Source organism: Callithrix jacchus, chromosome 5, assembly GCF_049354715.1.
Source record: "Callithrix jacchus isolate 240 chromosome 5, calJac240_pri, whole genome shotgun sequence".
NCBI lineage: Eukaryota > Metazoa > Chordata > Mammalia > Primates > Cebidae > Callithrix > Callithrix jacchus.
The window spans coordinates 133204001-133220258 of record NC_133506.1 but is presented as its reverse complement, the minus strand read 5'-3'; the positions used below and the strand labels follow the sequence as shown (position 1 = coordinate 133220258).

Here is a 16258-nt window from a genome sequence, read left to right as displayed (position 1 = left end):
CAAAAAAAGGTTGGGCATGGTGGCTCATGCCTATAATCCCAGCACTTTGGGAGGCCGAGGCAGGAGGCTCATTTGAGCCCAGGAGTTTGAAATCAGCCTGGACAACCTGGTGAGAACCCGTCTCTACAAAAAACATTAAACATTAGCCAGGCATGGTGGCACACAACCTGTGGTCCTAGGTACGCAGGAGGCTGAGGCTGGGGGATCACTTGAGCCCGGGGGCAGAGGTTGCAGTGAGTGGTGATCACTGCACTCCAGCCTGGAAGACAGAGCAAGACTATCCAAAAAAATCAAAGAAAAGCCAAAGAAGATGGAAAGCAGGGACTTAGAGAGAGATGGAAGCAACGTAAGGGTCCAGCGATGGAGGAATAGCTACATAGCACAGTAGCATCGCACAACAGAATATTATCAGCCTTTAAAAGGAAGGAAATTCCACCCCACACAACAGCACGGATGAACCTTGAGGACGTCATGCTAAGTGAAATGAGCCAGACAAGAAATGGGCAATTATTTTATTTTTCCACTCATACAAGTTTCCTAGAGTGGTCAAATTATTTCATAATAAAGACAGAAAGTAGGATGGTGGCTGCCAGCGGCTGGGGGAGGGGGTGGGGAGCTTGGTCTAACGGAGCTCTGTTTGGGAGGATGGCAGGGTCCCAGAGATGGATGGTGGGCTGAATGTACTGAATGCCACTGAAATGTACACTGCAAGGTGGCTAAAATTGCACGTTTTATGTTGTGTGTTTCACCACAATTAGCAATCAGAAGAAGAAAAAGGTAAATCAAAAACCTAGACCGTGCTGTTCATCTAGCCCAAAGAACGGTTACTGAACACACTACTGGAGTTCTGAGTCCTGTGCCCAGAATCGAACCTGGCTCTTGAGGGGCTTCTAACCCAGCTGGCACCTTAACACACAATCCCTGCTGGAGCCTGGCAGCACGCTTCTGAGAAAGAACCCAACCATGTTGCACAGTCTGGCATTTCCAAACATGCTGTGTCCCGCAGGACTGGCACCAATCCCTGCCCATAAGCTCCACGTCACACGGCTCCAGGCTTGAGCCCTCTGAGGACACGGCCAGAGGCCCTGTCCTCTCTCCCCTCTCCAGAAGGGCACCACCAAATAAAGCTGTGTGCAGCTATCACGAAGCCCCCTGGTCTGGGCACCCCTTCCCAGTGCTCTGAGAATCTTGTCCTGTTAGCTAAGGTGCTCCTCATGTTCCCTTCCCTCTGCCACAAGCATCCCTCCTGAGGGAGGAGGAAGACCAGACCACGAGCTCCAATGTCACCTGCAGGAGGCATATGTCCCTCCTCCCTTCACCGAGCTCTCGGCCTCTGCTGGACACGTCCAGGTACCCTGCAGTTCCTCAAGCAGGAGCCACCGGAATGTGAGAGCCCATCCAGGGGTCTCAGCCCTACCCTATCCCACACCCCTGCACGAGCCTGCCATGGTTCCTATGTGGCTCCTCATTCTCCAAGCCTCCCAGGCCTCCTGGGACACACAGCAGACAGAGGTCCTAGACGGCCCACAGCAGCCCATGGTGACCAACAAAGGAGGCTCCTTAAAGCCCAGAGAATCTTTCCAAACTCTCACTCAAGTCCCACTTGGGGCATGGCATGTCCCCATCAGGCAGAGAGAGCCACAGCCACCTCCCTGAGATTGCAGACCCCCATCCCCATGCATTCCGATCTTCCTGGGCTCCAGGGGAGCACCCCCCACCCATATCCAGCTTCTTCCTCCAAGATTCTGTGACAAAGCCAGCAACCCGGTCCCCCATGACCGCAGTATCCAAGACCCCGTGCTCTGGGACTCACCCTCCTGGCTCCGGGATGCAGCCTCGGCCAGAGGGGGCTGGGGCTTGGGCTCCAGCCTGCTCTGCAGCTGAGACACAGGGACGGGCTCTGAATTCTCCAGGGTCTGGGCTGGGCTGGGGGCGGTGGGCGCCTCAGCAGGCTTCGGCATCTGGATCTCCACCCTCTTGGGGGCTGCGTCGGTGGCAGGGGCGGTGGGCACCTCAGGGAGCTTGGAGGTGGGGGGCTCCATCCTCCGGTGGGCTGACTCCTGCGGTTTGACAATGGTGAGCTCCGTCCTCCGAGGGGCCGGTTCCAGCGTCTTGTGGCCCAACACCTCGGCCCTCTTGAGCCCGAACCGGGACGGCCCGATGGCCCCGGCGTTCTCCACCTGCTTGGATGAGATGTCAATGGACAGCTCAGTGCGCCGGGATACCGGCTCAGCCACCTTGGGGCCCGAGAGCTCCACCCTCCGCAGGGAGGCCTTGGGGGAGCGCTGGCTTAGGGAGTCCACATGGCGGGCCGGGGGCTCTGAGTTCTTCACGCCCAGGTCCTGGAATTTCTGGGTGGAGCTGGCCACAGTGGCTCGGAGCAGGGGAGTCTGGACCCTCCGGGGTGGGGTGGAATTGGGTGTCTCAACCTCCTCGACCTCAAAAGATCTTTTCAAGGCTGAAAAATAAAGAGAGGGGGTGCAGTTGGTGAGTGGATGGTTCAGGAACACTCCGGTATGTTTCCTGCTAAGGAGCAGCAGAGGAAGGCAGGAGAAGCTGGGTGAGGACCCCGGGGCTATTCCCATCCTGCACGTCTCAGCAAGCGAAAGGGACAGCCCCATCCTAGGAGACCCGTGGCAGGTGAAAGGGATAGCCCCATCCTAGGACACCCATCATAGGTTCTGGGACAGAGATGCAGGCTAGAGCAGGAGGAACTGCCCATCCTGTCTTGCCATGGCCACAGCATAAACCACAGCATAAACCCGCTCCAGCTACGTCTACATAGGAACGTTCTGCTTCCAGAGAAGATTTTGATTTCCTTCTTTTTTTTTTTTTTTTTTGAGACGGAGTCTTGCTCTGTTGCCCTGGCTGGCCGGACTGCAGTGGCACCTCCCAGGTTCAAGAGATTCTCCTGCCTTAGCCCCCCCAGTAGCCAGGATTACAAGCACACACCATCATGCTCAGCTAATTCTTGTATTTTTAGTAGAGATGGGGGTTTCACCTTGTTGGTCAGCTGGTCTCGAACTCCTGACCTCAAGTGATCCACCTGCCCCGGCCTCCCAAAGTGCTGGGATTACAGGTGTGAGCCACTGCGCCCAGCCTTGATTTTCTTTTTGTTGTGGCTATCTTTATCCTTCCTCACCTCCAGCCAAGGCACACACCCAGACACCACCAGACGCAGTGGGGGACACACTTCCAATCATAAGTGACCACAACCATAACCAATCAGAACCGCAGCGGGAATAAAACCCAGTCAATGACACCAAGAGAGGACACTGGAGCTTCGAGTGCCAGCGAGGTGCTGGGCTTACTGAGTTCATCACATCTACAGCCATCTAACCCTGGGACATAAAGAATATCATGACCCCCAGTACAGATGGGGAATTGAGGCTCGGGGTAGACACAGAGCCAGAGTGTACATCAGGCTGATGCCAGAGCCCAAAGTTCCAACGACCTGGTTATCCAGTTCCCCTAGCTTAGTCCACAGAAACCAACTTCCTCAGTCATCAGCCTCTCCTGCATCTTTCCATCCAATACCAGCAGCCCGTGCAGGGATGTCAACACCCAGCTCTCACCCTGCAGCCATCCTGTGTTCTCCACCGGGGTCTGTTCCCTCAGAGGCAGTGGCGATGGTACCTGGGAAGCTGCCACCCTCACAGTCTCCGCAACCACGCTCCCAATGAGAGCCAGCTGCTCCCGGTTATCAGGGCCAGAGCAGGGAGGGGCCTCCCTGGCGAGCACATTCACCAGCTCCTTCCTGGGCCAGGCCCACAGTACAGCCCCCTGTGCAGACCCACAGTGTCTCCCCCAGCCACTCCCTGCCTTGCCAGACCCCAAGTCCGGGTCTCAAGGGATTCCACCACTGCCTCCCCTGCCCACAGGAAAAGGGATGACAGCTGGTCTCCAGCCCACAACAGTAGCTCTCCAGGACCACTTCAGTGCCTTCCCCTCACTGTCTCCTTGCTCCAAATGCACTCAGGCGCTGGGGAGGGGAGAGGCCTGATCCTGGCTGCCTCAGCTGCCAGTTTCCCGGGCAAGGCACTCCTATGGGTGCCCTCTCTAAGCCATGGGCACCTCTCCCTCTTGGTGGACACAGACAAAATCCTGAATCACTAAGCTCAATCCCCACCAGAAGCTGGGCAGGGGGCCACATGGACTCCAAGGAACTCTCGGTTGTCACAGGCCCTGTCTTAGCTCCATCACTGCCCTAAAGGACCTGGGACCCACGTGGCCAGGGCTGCTCACTTCTCAACAGAGTAGAAATCTGTATCTTTATGTGAAATCTGGCACAAAGCAAAACAATCCCTTTTTAAAACACCAACCAGCCTGGCTGACATGGTGAAACCCTATCTTTACTAAAAATAAAAAAGTAGCTGGGTGTGGTAACGATTGCCTGCAGTCCCAGCTACTTGGGAGGCTGAGGCAGGAAAGTCATTTGAACCTGGGAGGCAGAGGTTGCACTGAGCTGAGACTGCACCACTGCGCTCAGCCTGCAGAGTGAGACTCTGTCTCCAAAAACTAAAAACAAAAATAAAATAAAACACCGTAGGGCCAAACAAAATCAAATCCACAGGCTGCCTTCGCCTCTGGGTCCAGCCAGTGACCTCTGGCTGATCATGTGGCCTCAGGGCAGCAGGATCCTAAGCCCTGGAGTCAGAGGCATCCCAGGTGTGGGCTCCCAAAGTGGCGCCACTCTGCCCCCTGCACCCTCCATGCAAACTACTAGCTCTGTTCTGATTCTACTGAAGCCCTAGGGCCCCGAGGAAAGGTTGAATGCCCACTTTCACCAGCCAGAAAGTCCGTTCAATGCCCAGAACTGAGTATAATGAGAAGGGCTTACCAAGCTCATCACATCCACCCACTTAAACCTAGGACATAAAAAATATTATTACCCCCGGTACAGATGGGGAAAGTGAGGCATGGGGTAGACACAGAGCCGGACTGTACATCGGGCTGATGCCAGAAAGTGCAGAGCTCAATGCCTGGGTCCTCATGTGGTTCCCTTGGCCTCCCATGGTCTTCTGGTCTGCCCCCTGCCTCCTAAGCCCTGTCCAAACTGTCTCCACAGGGCGTGCCTCTGTCCTCCAGGAGCAGTAGAGTAGGGGCCGGCTTCCAGGTGTCCTCAGCACCCTTCCGTGTGGCGAAGTTGAAGAACAGAAACTAGACAGGAGAAGGCCTTTTCCCAGATCCAAACCAAGAAAACAAAAGCCCCTGCCTGGGAGACTGGGTGAAGACCCTCCTTGGGGAGTCCCCTTGGGGTCATCCCCCAGTGGCCAACTCATAATGTAGGACCCTGCACCAAAGCAGAGCCCTCCCTTGTTTGAGCTCACAATTGAGGCTACAGTGCAGATGCAGTGATGTTTTCCAGCCAGGCCCACATGCATATGCGGATCATTCTAGAACCGAAGCTGGCCCCTCCCCAGAGCACTCCTCCTTCCCCCAGCTGTCTGCGTGGCTCACGCCTCACCACATTGGCCATCTGCACAAAATGCTCACATGTGCCAGTCCGCAGCCGGCCTCTCCTCTCTTTCAGTGGTTGGCATCTTTCATGGACAGTCCCCTCCCTCCTCACCAGGCTGGCCTCTGCTTACCGTCCAGCTTCTATGATCTGTCTGGGTATTTCTGCCCAGCACCACCCCTGTGCCCACTGGCTCTAAGTAAGCACTGAGAGAGCAGGGGCAGAGGCCACCCCTGCATCAGAACGGCGCTGCTCAAGGGTGGGCTTTTCTAGATAACAGCAAGGAGATCTCAGTCTCCAGAACTGCAAGAGAATATACCTGTGCACTAGAACAGCGAGAAAAGGAGACACCCCATTCTGGGGGTGTCCATCTTCCCCAAGTAAACCATGTGCCAGCTGGCATGTCAAGAAGGTGACATCTAAAAGGGCTCACCCTGGTTTATGCCATCCTCTCAAACAAGCACGCCACCGCCGCCACCTCCTCCTCCTCCTCTTGTGAATCCTCCTCAAAGCCAAGCCTCCTCCAGCCCCTTCCCAGGACCCTTCCTTCCCTCCCACACAGTCCACACCACCTCTCCCCACGTCATCCTGGCTACAGCATGACTGTTGAAGATTGGCTGCAGGGGGTGTGTCTGGGCTCCCTGAAACAGAGTTGAATATCCTCTACTCCATGACACCATCCCTTCCACCAGGCCTCAGCTGCTTCTAGAAAACCTACCAGTGCCTGTAACCCCAACACTTTGGGAGGTCAAGGTGGGTGGATCGCTTGAGCCCAGGAGTTCAAGACCAGCCTGGGCAACATGGCAAAACCCCAGCTCTAATAAACAATACAAAAATTAGGCAGGGGTGGTGGCACATGCCTGTAACCCAGCTACTTGAGAGGCTGAGGAGAGAAGATCACTTGAGGCCAGGAGGTCAGGGCTATAGTGAGCCATGATCACACCACCACACTCCAGCCTGGATGACAGTGTGAGGCCCTGTCTCAAAACAAAACAAAGACAACCAAAACCTACTGAAGGCCAGACACGGTGCCTCACACCCATAATCCCAGCACTATGGGAGGCCAAGGCAGGCAGATCCCCTGAAGTCAAGAGTTCGAGACCAGTACAGCCAACATAGTGAAACCCTATCTCTATTACAGATACAAAAAGTTAGCCAGGCATGGGGACAGAGTAATCCCTGTAATCCCAGCTACTCAGGAGGCTGAGGCAGGGAGAGTCGCTTAAACTAGGGAGGCGGAGGTTGCAGTGAGCCCAGATCGTGCCACAGCACTCCAGCCTGGGCAACAAACCAAGACATCGTCAAAAAAAAAAAAAAAAAAAAAAAAAAGGCTGGATCGCAGGATAGGCACAAGCCCTGAGGAAGCCCCCAGGGAGGAAGGAAGCACTAGACCTTCACCCCCATTTCAGCCTTCGAAGCTTCACTTTCCTCTGAGGTTCTGCAGAGGGTTGACTAGTGACCCCCATCAAGACATGTCCAAGACCTAACCCCAAGAACCCAGGAATGTGACCTTATTTGGAAAAAGGGTCTTTGCAGACCTGATTAAGGACCCCGGGATGAGACTCTCCTGGATTCTGGATGGGCTCTAAATGCAGTGCTCGGTGTGCTTTTAGGAGAAAGGCAGAGCAGGACTCAGGACACAGGGAGACACGGTGATGACAGGGCAGAGACTGCAGATATGCTGCCCGAGCCAAGGAGCGCCTGAGCCCACAGAGGCTGGAGGCGGCAAGGAAGGGTCATCCCCTTGAGCTGTCGGAGGGACGTGACCCTGCCAATACCTGGATTTCAAACTTCTGGCTCCAGAACCATGAGCAAATCAATCTTTGTTGTTGGGTCACTTAGTTTCCAGTAATTTGTTCTGGCAGCCCCAGGCCACTCACAAGGAGACTCCTGGGAAGAGGAACCCCTGGGCTGCACCATGGCCAGGGCCAGTCTTGTCGGTGTGGGCACCTGCTCTCCAGCCCAGCCCCAATCCCACCACACTCACACTCAACAAATGGCCCACTGTGGGCCAGCGGACACGTGGCCGCTCCAGAGCTGCCGAAACAGGAGCGCAGAGGAGCGAATGCTGCCTCCTTTCCCCTTCTTGGAGTCACACAAAACCCCAGATGGTTGGAGGAGTCATCGGAGGAATCACATCACTCTAGATTCTTGTTTCATTGCTGGGATATTTGGCAGTGAAACAAGATCATCCCTGCCAGGGACGCCTCATGGGCAACTGCCTCCCCACGGAGGACACTGTGAGTAGTACCCAGCTGGGAAACATTAAGAGATGCCTGTCACCAGGAGATGTCCCCCAGCATCTCCTCCCCCATCAGAGTCCTAAAACTATGCCCTGGGTCCTACACTCACATACACAGTCCCCCCAGTCTTCCCAATGTCCAGACCTCCTTGAAAGCCCCTGCCACCACCCTCACAGGGAACCCGTATAACCTTCGTGGGGGCAGGTCCTTGTCACTTTATTCATCTCCGTCTTCCCTATGGAGGGAGAGGCACCCAAGGGGTGTCTGTATTCACCCATAGAAGCCAGAGTATTCTAGAGCTTGTCATTTTGGAGATTTTAGACCCCATGTGACTGCACAGATCCATGGGACCAACTAGGCAGAGGAGTGGTTTTCACAGGACCCACGCAACGGAAGGAGCTCGGACAGCTTCCTCCTCTGCCTGCAAGGAGTTAATGCAACCAAAGGACATACAAGAGCTTCCAGCTGGCAGGCACAGTGGCTCCCGCCTGTAATCTCAGCACTTCAGGAGGCCTAAGCAGGCAATCACCTGAGGTCAGGAGTTCAAGACCAGCCTGACCAACATGGAGAAGCCCTGTCTCTACTAAAAAAATACAAAATAGCCGGGCGTGGTGGCGCATGCCTATAATCCCAGCTACTCAGAAGGCTGAGGCAGGAGAATCGCCTGAACCTGGGAGGCAGAGTTTGCAGTGAGTCGAAATCGCGCCATTGCACTGCAGCCTGGGCAAAAGAGCGAAACTCCATCAAAAAAAAACAGGCTCCCAGCTGAGCATCAGAATGGTGGACTGTGCAGAGTATTGGAAAGATGCGGGGCCAGGTCATGTCGGGAGGTTCCCCACACTGCCACTGGAAAGTAAAACAGTGTCACCCCCCAGAGGGCAGGAGGTTCCCAGCTTTGCCAGCGGTCTCCTACATCTGTGAATTCAAGTTCCCCAAAGCCAGGCTCCAACCCTGCGGGCTCCCAAAAGCCTCCCTTGGTCCTTTCTCCACTCCCCACCGAGATCAACTTGTTCCAAAAGCCTGAAGCTCATTCGTGTGCTATGACCCACTTCTGGGAATTTATCCCAGGGAAAAAAATCAGAAGTACAGAAAGATTTATGTACGAGGACATTTCCATCAGCATTAAACTCACAAACCCTGGAAACAATCCGCGTTTCCTCAGATTTTCTAAACCCATATGTCAAAGGCCTGCACCATCATCAAAATCACATTTTTGAAGATGAGAAATGCTGAGGATATTAAGTAAAAATAGCAGGACACAAGATGTATACGACAATCCTAATTCCATTTCATACACACATGTGCAGTTTGCACGCACACATACACACTCATACCCGCACAGAGAATAACGATCTCTGGATGGAATGAATGGTGGTGGGTGTTCCTTGTTACAATTTCCTGCCTTCTGAGATGCTTACACTACATGTGGGTCACCTAGCATTCTCATGGAATAAAATAATAGATATTGTTCTTTAAAAATACCCCATGGTACCGGCTGGGCATAGTGGCTCACACCTGTAATCCTGGCACTTTGGGAAGCTGAGGCAGGAGGATGGCTTGAGCCAGGAGTTTGAGACCAGCCCGGGCAACATGGCAAGACTCCATCTTGGGAAAAATAATGTATAAAAAGCTACACACAGACCTTGATGCCAACAAGCTGGAGGGTGTGGATAACTGCAGGCCAGCCCATCCCCATCCCCACCTCCCGAAAAACATCTCACAGTCCAGGATGGGCACAGGGCTTCTTCTGTCAGCAAGCACCTACGGACTCAGCCGCTACACAAAAACAGGCCACAGTGGGCCTCCCTCCGGAAACAAACGTTCCCCTCCATGCCCATGGGGGGTCAAAGCAGGAGCAGCCGGGATCTGGGCCTGTTTAGAGAGGAATGTGCCGCACAAGGGGCCATTGTTAAGGCCGCTGCTCTGACCGCAGGCTGCCCAGCAAACTGCTCCCAGCTCCTGAAACCAGATCAAGCACTTCCTGGTGCACATACCGGGCCTCCATCTGGGGAGGGGACACCACGAGAGCCACAAAGGCCTGCTGCAGCCTGGGACAGTGTCGTGCAAAGAAATGCTAGAACCCAAGTCAGAACAAACTCATGTGCAGCTCCGCTCTCGCAGGACAGGACAACAGGGCCTCTGCCCAGGGCTGGGTGGAACTCCAAACTCAGGCTCCAGGAACGCCAGCCCTGGTCAGACTGGGTCTCCTCCGAGCAGCAGCAATGCAGGTTCTGACCCTAGGTACCTGGGAGCCAGGGTCAGGGCCCAAGGAACCCGGACAGTGTACGCTACCCTGAGCCTGCAGGAAAAAGCCACAGGAAAACCCCACCTGGCAGGTAACCACCCACAACACTTAGGACCTACAGAGCCAGTCCAGCAGCACACACCCCGTGGGCACTCTCCTTGTCTTCACTCTCCTGTGATGCTGGACCTTGGCACAGGTCCCTGATCTGTGTGGGGTTGGGTGGGGAGTCGGGCAGGGCCATGGCACTAGCAGAGTGGGGTCCAGCTGCGAGGGCTCCTTCCCGTCCTATTTATCTAGCACTTGAGGGGAGGAGGTCAAAGGCCTGGTGTGCCTTGGAGGAGCTTAAGGACCCCCCCGGGGCTAGAGATGACATACGGGCCTGCACAGGGACTGTGCTCTTTATTTCAGGGCTGAGAGCAGGAGACACAAACAGGAGAGTGACATAACCAGGGTCTACCCTGAGCCTCAGCGTCCTCACGTGTCACCTGCTGTAGGAGGTGATGGGGTAATAAGGTGCCCCAGGGCAGGCACGGCACGTGGCAAGGATGATTGTTGCTAGCGTAATTACCATCTCCTGAGTGAGCACCCCGTGGGGGGTACGCATGCTGACATGTGTGGTCATCTTGCTGTTGGCCAAGGCTGTCCTGGTCTTACTGCAATCATACCTGCTGACTTCACATAGCCTATTTCTGTGTCTCAGCCCAGAGCCTCTCCTGGTGGCTACCTAGAGCCCAAGCCCCTCAGAAGGCCAGAAGGACTGAACAGTGTAGCCTTTGGCCAAGAATGGAAGTATCATTACCCCAGGTCCCTTCCCCAACCCAGGTGGGACAAGACTGAGGGCACGGTCTACGGTCTCCCAGTGCTGCCCGCTATGGAGGCTGAGTAGCCACCTGTGGTCACAATGAGCTGATGACACAGCCTTCATTGACTGGATTCCCTGCCTGGCCCATTCCCACATTTAGACATCTCCCACTGAAATCTCTGTCTCAGGATCTGCTTCTGGAGGGACAAAATTAGCCCCAGCCCTGGTCTGGGTTGCTCAGCGGAGGAGGCAGGTGGCTACTGGGGCAGGTAGAGCAGGCTCTGGACAGGCAGGAGGACACAGTTGGGGTGATGGGGAGGGGTATGTTCTCAGGAAGCAAAACAGTCCAAAAGGAAGGGCTTAAAATAGGTACAGTGAAGCTGAGTGGAGCCTGCAAAGGGAAGCCAGGTAACAGCACTGTCAGTGGAGGCCGTCCCCCGGTGCCCCACAGAGAGCCACGTTTGTTTAGGGACAAGGACAACACGGACAGAAGGCAAAGTCCACATGAAGGCAGAGGAGGCACTCCCTCCCTCCTTAGAGGGCTGCAGCCAGATATTTCAAACCTGCTGAGGGTCTGGGAGGGAAGAAAAGTGGTGCCATCAGCCCCGATCAATCCCCTTCCCAGGCCCCTCCCCCTCTGCCTTCCCAAGGCCAGGCCAGACCAGGCCAGGGCGCCAGCAGCTAAGACCCGCCTCCAGTGCTGACCCATTCTGCAGGAGGCCAGCCTGGTGGCCAAGGGTTGCTGACTGCCCAGGCTTATCTGCACACGTGGCCGATGACTGAGGCCTGGGGCTTGGGGCATCGTCCACACGGCCCCTGCTCCCTGACCCTCCAAGTGGATGCAGGCCAACCTTTCAATGCCCAGTCTTACCAAGGGTCTGACCTGTGCCTTTAGGCAAGGAGGAAAAGGCTGAACCATTTCCACCAACCCCTGGATGGAGGTACAGGGAGTGTCAACAGTATCCCTGAAAACTTCAAATTCACCAGGGGGGTCAGCACCCAGGGAAGTGCCACAGGAAGGAGGCCACTCAGTGACCGTGAGGTGACCCTTCCCTGTCTGATAGATTCTGATGACTGTCTTTGCTTGAGTGTAAGAAGGAGGCTTCTTTCTCTCTGCCTCTGGCAACCCTGGACCTGAGAAGTCACAGGCACTCCAGGCACTCCGGGGGTCCTTCCTGCTCATCACAGCTCCACCCAGGAGGCCTGGCTTTCTCTGCAATGAGGATGTGAGAATGAGCAGGTCAGCCTTGTGCCAGAGCCTGCGGTTGGATTTTCTGCTGAGGCCAAGAGAAATAAACAAGCCCCCTCCTTCCCTCTGCACGCTACAGAAGGAGCAGCTCACCGGCTGCAAAGGGACCCTCCACCCTGCCTATGGGGCACATCAGCCCACAGCATTCCTTCCAGAAATGGAGCACTGGCAGTCCTGGTCCCTGCAAGATGGAACACAAAGGGATAGGCAGCTGACCTCAGCAGCCAGCCCTTAGGATTCCAAAGCTGCTCTTACCCCCCAGCTTCACAATGTCAATTTCTCCCTGGATAAAGCTCTCTAACAACCTGGCAAGCCAGCACCAGCTGAACCAGCTGCTTTCCCCAGGCCAGCTACACAGTCCCATCCCTCCAGAAGAGAAAAGAAGTTCTACGGGATTCCTTTACACGGGACTTCCAGAGTCTGCTATGGTGTCTGCAGCGGACACTGGCACCAACTCTGGGTTTACCAAATGTGCTGAGTTCAACAGTGTCCCTCTGAACAATATGTCTAAGTCCTAACTCCTGGAACCTGCAAACATGATCTCAAAGAAAACGGATCTTTGCTGACGTAATTAGTTAAGGATCTCAAGGTGAGATCATTCTGAATTTAGTGGGCCCTAAATCCAATGGCGAGCATCTTTATAAGAGATGGAAAAGGAGAAAGACACACGGACAGAGGTAGAAAGCCACATGGACACAGGGGCCAGAGATCAGAGATGGTGGCGACGCGTCTGCAAGCCAAGGAACGAGAGGATCCTTGGATCCAAGGAACAAAAGGAGCTGCCGGAAGCTTTGTTTGTAAGCCTCCAGGATGTGGCACTCTGTTACAGCAACCCCAAGACATAGATCCCAAGAACAGAACACGGACAAGAGAGGGGAGGCGGCCTTGGACCTGCTGTGCCACTTTGGCCCTTCTGTTCAATTCCCTGAGTGTCCTGTCAATCCCGAAGCCCCTTCTAGCCACTGGCTCACCGGTTCTGAGAAGGGGATATGGGTGCCCTGGAGCTGGACCAGCCGGGCAGGAAGCAGCCTCGCCCCAGCCCCTCTCATCAGGCCCGGGCTCACACAGGCCCTGCAGACCTGGCAAGCGCATTGCCCCAGCTTCGGCCAGCCCTTCTTCTACTCGGTCCCATCATGGCACAGCTTTCCGCTATGTCTCCTCTGGCTCAAGGGACCCATGCATCCAGCCCTCCTAGGACAACCCCAGCGCACATCTGTTGTCCCACCATAGTCATTCAAGGGTCCTTTTGACTCCCAAGTGTCCCCCAAGGGACAGTAAGTTATATGGTCACCCTACCTGGGGCCACAATTGCACCCCACCAGAGAAGGGTCTTAGAGTAGCCACACTCAGGGTCAGGGAGCCACCGCACAGCTGTGACAGGCACCGGGAACAGCTACGTAGCAGCTTCTGCTTCAAGCCATCTCTCTTCACGAAGAGCAGAACCAGAACCACGGTTAAAGGCTCCAGAGGAGGCCACCGCTCCCAGGGCCTCAGGGCCTCTTCTTGGAAGACAGCCCTGGCTCCAAGAGGGCAGAGGCAACTGCCCTGGGATGAAGGCCCCTCTGCACTGCGCCTGCTCCCGCCATCCACCCTGTGCCCCCGGTTCTGGCAGCCGCAGGGTCATTCCAGACAGACTTTAAAGTCGCACTAAGCTGCTGGACTTCCTTTTCTCCTGACTAAATCAGAGTGATGGGAATATGAGCACATCCGGCACACACAGATGTGATGCACTGGTCCCGTGCTCCCCACCCCTCTGCCCCGCCCCCCCAACCCCTGGGTTTTAAACCAGCTGTTGGCTGCTCCACAAGGAGCAGACTGTGGGGAAATGGGCTGAAGCCGCAGGGGAAGAGATGTGAGGCAGATAAAGAGGAAGAATTTCCTGGCTGGGGTGGGGCCGCCAGGGCGCTGGGTGAGAGGCTGCCCAACCTCCCTCCCTCCCTCCCTGGTGAAAGTCTGCAGAAGTGCAAGGAGGTCAGATCTGTGTGGGAGGGTCTAGGTGTGGCCTGCCTGGGGGTAGGAGGGGGATCAGATGACCTTTCAGGTCTCCTAGGGTCAAAGACTCCCTGATAAATGGCAGTCACTAAAGGCAAGAGGGAGGCTCTGGGAGGTGACCGACTTCAAAACACCATAGGCTGTGGCTCTGAGGTTCTCACACGTTAAGGATGGAGTCCTCGAAAATGAGGCTTTCCTCAGCTTTCATCCACCCACATCCTTTAAGCCGTCTTAGACACCTCGCCGAGACATCTCTGTTGTCCTCAGTTCTGGAGACGGAAAAGTGATGCTGGCTCTGGTCTGCTCGTCCCACCGAAGGATCCCTGGCTACCTCCTCAGCCCACCACTTGCCCCTCCTTCCCCTCCATTCCCCACCTTCCAGCAACACCAGACACTTCCCCAAATGCTCCTTTCCCAGACCCCAGGCTTCTGGATGCTCTTAGAAATGCATCCCAGCTCCCTGTGAGGAAGGCTGCCCAGGGCTCCCTTCCCATGGATGGGACGCTCTGCTGGGAACCCTTACCGGTCCTGGAGACCCTGAGGGGCGTTTTGGTCAGTGTATGCTTGGCAGCACCAGACTGGGCTGCCAGGCACAGGCGGTCTCCGTGTGAGGGTCCAGCCTCTGGGTAAGCTTCCCTGTCTGTTCCCAGCCTTGTCACTGCACACACAGGCAGTGGGCATTCCTGATCTGCCTGGGCAGAGAAGCCACCCCTCCCTCCTGTCACACTATCCATTAGGGGAAATGTTACAAGCACTTAAAAAATGCAAAAAAAAAAAAAAGGTGTAACACCAGGGGCCAGTGGGCCCAGGTGGAGCCTCCATTAATCACAGGGTCTCTGTGTTGTGGCCCCAGGGTGGGCAACAGATGGCCTCTGCCCGGGGCCAATATGAGCTGCAGCCTAATTACAGGGGACAGTGACCCCAGGGAGCAGAGTTCAGGCTCCGGTCATAGCTGCACCAGGAGCCAGCTGCTCCCCGGGCCCGCAGAACCAGGGGAGAGGTTTGGGGGACCAGCACTTAATGACATGACCCAAAGTGCCCCAAGCTGGGCTGGAGGTGATGACAGAGCCACCATGGCCACAGAGCCCCACTGGAACCTACACGGAGCCGCCTAGTTTAGGTTCTGCTGAACCCAAGGGTGAGGTGGACCTGTTCTCCATCCTCAAAGACGCGAAGAGACTGACAAAGAAGAGTCACAGATAAGAGGGGGAGGTGGGTCTTTTGTGTGGGAGAGACCACAACTGGATGCAAAAGGTTCCAGAAGGTAACTGGAGAGGGGGAGCACCTCCAGAAGACGGACTGGCCGGCTGCTGCGAACAGCCCAAGGCGGGGCTGAGAGGACTCTCAGACTCGGCTGGGGCCCCTCTTGCTCTGAGACGGCATGCTTGGGAAACTCCATGAAGCCAGAACTCAAAAAGCTACCTGGAAACCTAGCGGGCAGGATGGGCCCCCGGGTGGCCCCTGGTATACCCCAAGAGCCATACACAGCCAGGGGGCCCCATACCTCAGCCCAGAAGCCTCGTGGGGGGCCGGAACCCAAGGAGGAGTGGGTGCTGCGACCAGGGGGCCTACAAGAGAGGGATATGGGGTAGAGCAGTGGCTGTGAAGTCCGGGGAATACCACCTGCTTCTGGGGAGGTGAAGCTTTGGGAACAGGGTTGGTCTGGCTACATCGTGCACCTTCCCCAGCGGCAGACGCATGAGCCTCCTCCGGAATCTGTCCACAGAAATGACAAGTGTTCCACTCTCACTCCTGTTCCACACTCGTCCATCAAGAGTGGCAGAGACAAACCCCTCTGACCATAAACCTTGGGACCTGGACCCAAGTGGGGGTTTCTAGAGGGGCAGGTCCAGGGAAAAGCGTCTCCTCAGAGGCAGCCGCCATTCAGAGGGCCAGAGATGAGAACCTCACCATGCCCTCATCAGACAGAGGAGACCCATGGGGCCTCTGAGCCCGGCCTCCTACTCCCCACCCAGCGCTCCCTCCACTCACCCCAAGCCTAGAACATTCTGCTCCCCCTAAGGTCAACTGCTGCAGTGGACTGAATAGTGACCCCTGTGATTCTGACAGGGTTGAAATAGGGTCTCTGCAGGTGCAGTCAAGGATCCCAAGACGAGAGCACCCTGGGTTTAGGGTGGGCTCTCAATGCAATGAAAAGCATCCTTAGAAGACACAGAGACACAGAGCAAAGGCCACGTGAACACACAGCAGGGAGTGGTGTGACGCATCTGCATGCCCGGGAGCGTCTGGAGCCACAAAAGCTGGGAGC

General features: G+C 55.7%; 1 protein-coding gene across 5 annotated transcripts in view; it reads right to left on the bottom strand.

Moving 5' to 3' along the window:
• The window catches only part of SEPTIN9 (septin 9), a 213951-nt gene that overhangs the window by 99313 nt on the left and 98380 nt on the right, over positions 1–16258 (bottom strand). For all 5 annotated transcript variants that reach the window (XM_035301885.3, XM_008997808.5, XM_008997807.6 and 2 more), the window contains one exon: positions 1814–2458. In XM_035301885.3, coding sequence (XP_035157776.2) covers positions 1814–2458 — 645 coding nt within the window. The remainder of the gene's footprint in view (positions 1–1813; positions 2459–16258) is intronic.